The sequence below is a fragment of the Scophthalmus maximus genome, chromosome 1 (assembly GCF_022379125.1).
Source record: "Scophthalmus maximus strain ysfricsl-2021 chromosome 1, ASM2237912v1, whole genome shotgun sequence".
In the NCBI taxonomy this organism is placed as follows: Eukaryota; Metazoa; Chordata; class Actinopteri; order Pleuronectiformes; family Scophthalmidae; genus Scophthalmus; species Scophthalmus maximus.
The window spans coordinates 20,755,194-20,764,257 of record NC_061515.1 but is presented as its reverse complement, the minus strand read 5'-3'; the positions used below and the strand labels follow the sequence as shown (position 1 = coordinate 20,764,257).

Here is a 9,064-nt window from a genome sequence, read left to right as displayed (position 1 = left end):
AAGTGATTTTTGAGATTCGTGTAAAATATAACATACAAATGAAATGGAATAAAATGCAAACAATGACACCAAACTTGGTTCAGAACCAATCATGGCTAAGCTCCCCATCCTGCCTTTATCCTATAACGGTGCTATAATATTTTAAATAAATCAGTGGTAGCTGAGCCTGGGATTGCCTTGTTTGCATAATATTTGACGATGATGTACACATTGGTTGATAATTAAGAAAATGCAGTACAGAAATGCCGAAAACACAGTTTCGAATCATGTAGTCCAGCTCGGTATATATTGAATTTCATTTATTAAATTTAAGAGCTTCTCATTGTGAAGAAAGTGTTTTTGAAACACCTGTGTAGAGACAGGTGTATAGGAGGTAAAGCAGTGGTTCAAAACAGAAAATCCAGCTCCTTTCATTCTTTGTACGTATTAAGCGCTTGATGAAGGTCTGAACTGGGCTATTGAATAGATTCACCATAAGTGCTGACAGTGTGTGGGAGCTGAGGTTTGTATTTTTTATATTAAACAAAAGAAGAAGGGACATTCTCAAATGTCAGTGCTGGCATCTGCTTAAGGCTGATATGGATAAAGATGATGGGTCACTCAATCTCGTTTCTAACAGTATAAAATAGTATTCTCATTATGTTCGTCTCAGATTTGGACTAATTCTTGTTTCTAAAATTGCAAAAAAAAAGAGAAGAAAATAAGAATGGGACTGGTGTAGTATCAAAATCATATTTCATTAAAGATGATTTTTGCCATCAATGCTCTGGGTATGTCTGAATGCAACATGAGCCAGGGGAGGGGGCAGGGCCGGGGGAGCCACAGTCAAGACAAACACCCAGGAAGTCTCAGAACAGTAAGAAGAGGAAAAAGTAAAAAGAGGAGGGAAAATGAAGGGGAATAAACAACAACTAAGTTCTTTTTGGAGGGGGGCGCTACTGTGCTTTCATGTCCAAGAGTGTGTGTGTGTGTGTGTGTGCGTGTACAGTGTGTGGTGTGTGTGTGCCTGTGTGTCTCTGTAAGCGAGTGAGGAGGTCTAAGATTATACAAAGGAGGAAAAAGAAATACAGAAACATCACTTGTTTTTCAAAAATGTCCATGTAACTTAAAAACATCCACAATAAAAAGATTTTTTTTTTAAATATATTATCATCTTAAATTCTTTACTTCGCTCCTGTTCCCAGATGATGGGAGGGCTGAGGACTGATCCATGATCCTCTTCAACCCTGAAGGAGGATGAAGAGCGAGCGTGGACGAGGTGATGGAGAAAGGGGGGGGGCTTTTCTTTGAGTGCAAGGATGTTCAATTTTCACTGTTTTTCACTTTTAATTTATAAAAGTCTCAGCAATATTTGTTGACTTGAGGATCATGTGAGTCACGAGTCTCAGCCCTCGACCTCTGTGAAGAGAAATATTTCTTTCCTTTATAAAACATCTTGAGGGTGGGTTTGTCTTTTAAAAGATGGGCTGACCAAAAAACAACCACCAGCAAACCTCTCCGGGGACGTCCAAGTAGAAGAACTTCAAGTCTCTGCATCGTGTCATGAACGTCAATCTCCTTCAAACGCATCTCACCGAGGACCTCGACCCAGTCTAACTGTCTGTGCGCCTCGAGGGGCGTTCCTTACAGTCTTCTCACAGTCCGTGGAGGTTTCTCTTGCTTGCGGCGTTTCCTCCCTCGTTCTAGTCAGTCGTGGAGGAGCTCTTGTAGACAGTTGGGGGATTTGAAGACGTCGGGAACCTCGCTGTCCAGTTTGCAGATCACCTTGTAGATGGCCTTCTTCCAGGAGGGGTCCGCGTCTTTGCCCGCCACGATGGCGTTGAAGAACTCACGGAGGGTCATCTGAGCCACCTCCAGAAATCGCTCGGGGACCTTGAGGACAAAGGGGAGGAGAGAAAGTGGTACATTTGTAGTATTTTTTACCATAAAAATTGTGCTACTTCTCTCAAGTACATTCACATCTAGTAGAAATGACCTTGACGTACATTATATAGTCAAATGTGGACACCTTATCATGAGTGTGACATGAGGTTGTCTGCAGAGGCCGTCACACAGTATTTCGGATACTATAAAATATTGAAGAAAAAGTGGAGCAAGAAAAGCAAAACAAAATGTATTTTATGAAATACCCTTTTAATTTCTAAATTGTTTCATTTGAATATGAATTGCAAATTTGTTTGTAACGAGATATCAAGTGAATGAATACAAATCGTCTTCTTTAGGAAAAGTATTTGTGTGTCAGAACGGGATCAACAAATTAGGTTAAAGCTGCTGTCGGTAGGATTTGCAAAAATAACTTTTTTTCATATTGAAAAACTGCCACTATATGCTGCTAGTAATATGTGAGACAGATCGTCTGTGACAGATTCTGGGTCATTCAGCTCCCTCTACCGCCTTTAATGCCATTTGCCAGAATCCACCGCGCCCGAGCAAAAATCTCCAATCACAGCCAGGGGGCGTCTCTCCGCTCTGTCAATCATCCGGGTACTATCTGGGCAGCGCTGCAGAACCTGTGCACAGCCTCACTCGCTCGGTCACGAACAAGCTCACGTCTTCACAACGAGGAGCTCGCAGCAGAAGCAGAGTTAATTTGAAAATAACGTGGTAGAGAAGCGCCAAGCATCGAAAAAACTGCCCGGCTCCTTTGCCAGAAACTGCATATACGACGAAGACCACGTGCAAAAACGAGCTAAAAAGTAGGAAACAGATCGAGCAGACGTAAACATCGGAGCGGCTCCAAAGAACAACAAACACCGACAGGGTTCACAAACGATGCGTTCTGCTTGACCGGTAATATTCTCTGTTTCATTTATCTTTTTTTTTCCATGTTATTGTCGCACTCTGTGACCGTGTGCTACTGTGGTGTTGTAATCAGGCTGCTAGTTCTAATCAGGCTGCTAGCTGTAGGTCCACAGTGCCAAGGCTATTGGTTAGCGGTGTTTGTAGCATAATATCTGAAAATATGTTTGTGTCCAAGCTGTCTTATCTGTTTTTGAGAGTTTTCCAGACCTGTGTGTCATTGTCTGTGCTCTCGTGACCAAATGCTCCCCCATCTGTGTCGTACTGTTTAGTAGGCTTCATTATTTTATCACCACATGGCATCCCGTGCTATGCTAAATGCTAAGTATGTGTCGCTATTCATGTTGCTTTTCTCCACAGATGCTGACTTTGCTGCGGGAACAGCTGAGGAAGGAATATTCAACACAACTACTGTATTTTATTCATGTGCAAAATAAAGCTTGACAATATTACATTATTGTGTACTTTTTTATGCTTTTCTTTGAGCTACTGCATCGGTAGTACTGAACCAGTGAATCTGATTACCCCAAATGAATATATTTGTAATGCCTTGAATTGATTCAAAAGGTATATTGATAGTAGTAAGTAATCTTCACATTGTTGTATATTTATGCAATGAGATAGCAATCACTTTGAAAATACACTTACTGCAAAGCCAATACTGAGGTTGCATAAATATTAAAATATAATTATGAAATAAATAAATTAAATGAAAAAAATATATTGCACAGCAGAGTATTGAGATATATAGCACAGTCTGAAGCTAAACCATCTTGGGATGAAACCAGTGCAAGTGGCAGGGACCAACTGGCTCATCTCATGAAGATCAGCTGTGTCTTCGGCTCCCAGGTCCTCGGGTGTCGGGCCAACACGCCGATCTCTGCCCTGTCTCCCACGGCCGCTGCCCGGTGCGCCTCGTATGCGACTCCCTCTTCTCCTTGCTCGACTGCTCGTCGAAGCAGCCGTGTTCACTTCCTCATCGGAGTCGAGTGTACCAGTCTCAAAGCTCTAATAATGTTATAAAATATAGATAAAAGCGTCAGTCATCTTGCAAAGCAACAAATGATGTATGTGAAGATAAAGCTGTTAATTTTCAGGCCTACCATGTAACACTCTGTAGCTAACGTGCTAGCTAATGTGCTAACTACGCTAGGTACGTAAACAAGCTAATATACACTCATTTACGGTCGCCCACGTTCAAAAACACTGACGATGTTGTTTTCACAAAAAGTCACAGGCAACGATAACAAAAAAAAACGTCTTATAGTCTATCAATGTGGACAGTATTCCGTGTTAGCTTCAGGTAAGCTTCTTACCGCTGGGAACGTCATGTTACGTACCTTGCCTGGCTTCGGTTGCCATGGTAGCGTGCACGGGCACGGAGGGCCGGGAGGAGCTGTGGAGGAGGAACCGAAGTGCAGCGGAGAGGCAGGGGGAGGGAGCAGGAGTCGTTGGATTTTGAATGCTGAGACAATGTCCACACTTCTCTCAATCCTACCGACAGCAGCTTTAAGTGTGCGTGGTGTTTCAGGTGTCCAGATATTTCTATTCCTGTCCCAAGCTCTTCTTCAGCGGGGAACTTCCCCTCATTGTACTTCCTCTTTCTTAACAGCCCTCAGCTGTGTGTGTGTGTGTGTGTGTGCGTGCCCGTGTGTATGACAGATGACACACTCAGTCCTTGACAAGGCAGGTGAACAGTTGTCTGTGCTCATTTACTGTGTGGTTGTGTGTATGTGTGTGTGTCAGAGTTTAAACAAGAATGAAGGGATTGCAGGGATCCAATTGTCCTTTCTCCATGCAGGCATAAATATACTGTCATCGCAAGGCTTTGTGTGTGTGTTTGTGCGTGTTTTTGTGCTGCGTCTGTGCTCATTGCAGTGTTTGACAGCAAAACACTGGTACACACACACACAGACATGCATGCACCCATTTGTCTTTCTTTTTTCTGCCCTTTCTCCCGGGGGCAAGATCATACAAAGACACTAAACAACCTGACGAGGATTCTCTTTTTTTCGTCGTCTTTGTCTCTTTTTCTGGCAGCACACACACACACACACTCACACACACACACACACACACACACACACACACACACACGCATACACACACATACACACACACACACAGACACTCACACACACAAGGCCGACTCTTCCGGACTAGTGCATGCTCCCGTACACCCCAACAAACTAGAGGACAGCACTGTGCTGTCTGGGTGTAACCCCGTCACGCGTGGCAGGACACGCCAAGGTTAGCCGCCACCAGGAACGGATGAATCACCCTACACACACACACACACACACACACAAACACACACACCCTAAATGTTTCCCTGGACTCTCATATACTCTGTCTCCCCTCACCTACCCTATCTCTCTCAGTTTAGCTGGCCCCTTGAGACCACAGTTATTTCAATGAGGCCCTCTGTCACTGTCTTTGGTATAGACACTACTGTACACACACACACACACACACACACACACACACACACACACACACACAAGCACACGCATACTGTCTCATGTACAAAAACAAGTGTAAACTTTGCAGGTGAGAACTTTTGGACCCTTGTGTTGTATGTTAATGCCAACAACTTCAATACAACTTTAATCGTTACATATTTCATATTACAGAAAGATCACTGTAACATCGCTACAGTAGTCCAACAGGGCAAGACGCAAATCGTGAGACCATCGGAAGCCAAAAGTTTTGGCCAAACTGCTTTATACGGAGGTGAAACCAAATGGAAGCGTTAACTTAATGAATACAATTATATTTTTAAAGGCAGGAACGGTGGCTAGAACTAAAAATATGAGACTGGTTGTAATGAGCAGGTGTCATTTATGCAAAGCCGGAAATTTTTTTTTCCTTTTTTAACCTGCGAAAAAAATAAAGGAAGTCCCAAAGTCAAGCTGCTGTTTTTAATAGCTGCTGTGAAACTGCCCACTGGGAAAAATAAAAGTTGAAACCTGAGCTTGATCTTGAAGATGAATGTGCCTTTGAGGCGTCCCCTCCCTCTTGGATTAAATCCCTTGCTCCCTTAGTTGTTCAAATTGGCTTGCATCATAAAAAGAAAAGACAAATCGTCCAGTGCAAAGGGCTGTAAAAGAAAAACAAAATGTGTCCTTGATTTACAAAGGTCCTGGGCCTTTCCACAGTAGGTCAAGATCTAGGTAGGTCTTTGTGTTGCAGTATTGCCTTTTCCAGCACGGTGACTGGTGTGCTTTTTTTTTTTTTTCTTAATGTTTCAGGGAGGCGTGTGTCATCACTGGAGCAGTGAGAGGACCCAAAGTGCTGAAACGAGACCATGACGGGGAGGGAAGCGGAGACTGCTGATTCACTGAGAGGTAGGGAAAACAACGAGCACACAATCGAAGCAGGGAGGATACTGTGTGTCCGGTCTTGGGTATCAGCTCAGCCGGACAACACACAAAAACACACACACACATACACACACACACACACACACACACACACACACACACACACACACACACACACGCACACACACACACACACACACACACACACTTGGGTCCAGATGCCCAGATTTGTCTGACCATTGTAAATCAGTCCAATAGAGAGATCTAAATTAGGCCATCATCAATACAGATGGGCTGGTTTCCCCTGTGTGTGTGTGAGTGTGTGTGAGTGTGCGTGCGTATGTGTGTGTGAGAGATTTACTCCTCGCTTGGATCTCGATATGATGTCTAGTTGCCAGGAGAGAGGGAGCGGGCGAGGAATGGGGAAAATGGAGGAGAGAAAGGAAGATAAAGGGGGACGAAAGACACTCCGTTCCCAGTAAACATAATTCGCATGATTGCTCTGGTTTGGTGGGTAAATATTGGATGAAGGGAGTCTCAATTACTCTCTTCGCACACGCACACACACACACACACATGCGGAGGGACAAGAGCCTGTAAATCTCTAAACTGCTGCCCAACAAAGACGCCTACTGGGACACCCTCCATCCCTCCCTCCCTCTTTTTTTTATATCTCCTTCCTTTCTCTCGTCCATCTCACTCCTCCTCTTTTGCTCCCCTCTGCCCCCTTATGTCTTCCGGAACTGTATTCTCTCTGATTTATCTTATGACAAAGCTCACACAACCGTTTATCTTTTTAATCACACATGGCAACTCATCGTATCCCCGTGTCCCTCTTTACCTTCGCGCCCTCGACCTGGACTCTCTTGACTTCTGCGACCAGGTGCCAGAGCTGTGTGTTTGTTTGACCTCGGTTCACTCCTATCTCTCTCCTTACCTTTTCATCCTCACTCTCTGCCATGCGCTGAAGAGAACACACACGCGCACACACACACACGCCCTTAAGGAATCACTGCACAAAGACCATATGTTTGATTCTGGAGGTGTTTAAACAGAAGATGAACAGTGTCTTAGTGTGTTCTTCCTTCTTTCTTTCTACCTCCCTCCCTCAATGCAACAGACGATGACACTGTTTACTCAAGTGTGTGTGTGTGCGCACACATTTGTTAAGTCGGTTGCTAAGTGTTTCTTTTTTGTTTATTCACGTGTATTTATGTTATGGCATCAGTTACATTGCCCCCCCTCAAACCATCTTTCTAGTCTTTTGACAAGATATTGCTCCTTTCGATATCAGACCCCCCCCCCCCCCCCCCCCCCCCCCCCACACACACACACACACACACACACCATTTTTGTTGCCAATCATTCTCTCCTTGGCCTTGAGGTACACTGTACTGTTGGTCAGTAGAGTATTTTTCTATGGCTAACACAATACTGGAGCTCTTTCATCTGATGCTCCTTCAGTGGACTGAGCAATCCTGTGTGAGTGTGTGAGAGAGAGACTCAGTGGATATATCATTTTTGTGCCAGCACATGAGCATCTGCTTCCTTTTTCCTCTTCTTCTCTCTCACTCTCTTGCTTTCCCTGCTATCAGGCCTGGCTTTAGTCACACACACCCTGGCAGGAAAACACACAGACAGACAGACACACACACAATCACACACACACACACACACACACACACACACACACACACACACACACACACACAAACACAGAATGAGCGCCCTTTCACCTCCCCCCCTTCCCAGTGTTTTCCTTTCATCCTTTTATCCTTCAGCAAGTACTAATTAATGAAAATTAATACTTATACAGATTACATTATTTTGTCTTTTTGTTTCTTAATTGTAAATATGATGCAATCTTGGCTTGGCGCTCATACGAAGATGGTAGTATTGTGTGCATTCTTTCCAGATAAACAGTGATATCTTGAGCTTAAAGTTCTCCTTCAAAATGGAGACAAACATTAGGGAAGTAAGAGAAATACTTTGGTCTCACTCTGGTGGATTTGAAGCAGCACTTAATAAAACACTTAATGTTAGTTTAGCTCTCATTTATGTCTCTGACCATCTGGGGAAAGGAGACTGAGCAGGCTTTTCGCTTTTGTGAGCAGAATCCCGCCTCACAGGAACATTTATTAATACATAAGAAGAACACTTCTTAATTTGTGTCCAAAAAATTTTGGTTTGATCCTCCTCTCCTCCTTTTCCTTGCACACGTTGCCTCTCCTGCCACCACACACACACACACACACACACACACTTGCTGACTCTCTACTTTGCGCCTCCAGCGGAGTGTAACCAGTGTGAATCTCAAACATTTACGTGCCCCAATAAAACCCATAGACCGCCAGAGAACTGCAGAGCTGCAGGCTTAAGAGTTGGACAGTTCAGAAACAATTTGACTTGCACAAAATGTGAGGGGGATCTGCGTCGGTCGTGTTGCTCCAGGTTCACTGGAGACACGAGAAACAATCCAGCAAACCTCAAGGCAAGTTCATTTTTCATTGGAACAATCTCGCTGTAAGCGGCAGACACACATCATTTGCAGTATAACGTAATTTTTACGTCGGGAAGAAGCCTGATAGACTTGACTGCTGTTAAGACTTCTTAGGCAGTTCATAGCTCATACTTCAATATTTAATAATAAGGCGAATGAAAGGACTTCGGTCTCAGTTTTGTGACAAAGAAAAAAAAAAACCCGGTGGTCGTCATTCAGATACTTAAAGATATAAAAAGCAAATGGCGTGCGAACGCTTGTGACTGGGGCTGGCCTTCAAGGACTTAAGATGACACTTGGACTTGTCTCAGTCAGTCTATAAACAGCTCTGGTTGGGGTTTTAATCCCTTGTTCAAGGTTCCTTAACAGCAGTTTCTTTTGGAGGGGGGCGGGGTGGGGGGTGGGGGTGGGGTAAAATTAGGTTATATTCCTTTTACATCTA

At 43.9% G+C, this 9,064-nt stretch overlaps 1 protein-coding gene across 1 annotated transcript in view; it reads right to left on the bottom strand.

The window, feature by feature from the left end:
* Window positions 1-288: 288 nt before the first annotated feature.
* The window catches only part of prox1a (prospero homeobox 1a), a 32,218-nt gene continuing 23,442 nt past the window's right edge, over window positions 289-9,064 (bottom strand). The window contains exon 7 of the mRNA XM_035635937.2: window positions 289-1,872. Coding sequence (XP_035491830.2) covers window positions 1,687-1,872 — 186 coding nt within the window. The 3' untranslated portion in view covers window positions 289-1,686. The remainder of the gene's footprint in view (window positions 1,873-9,064) is intronic.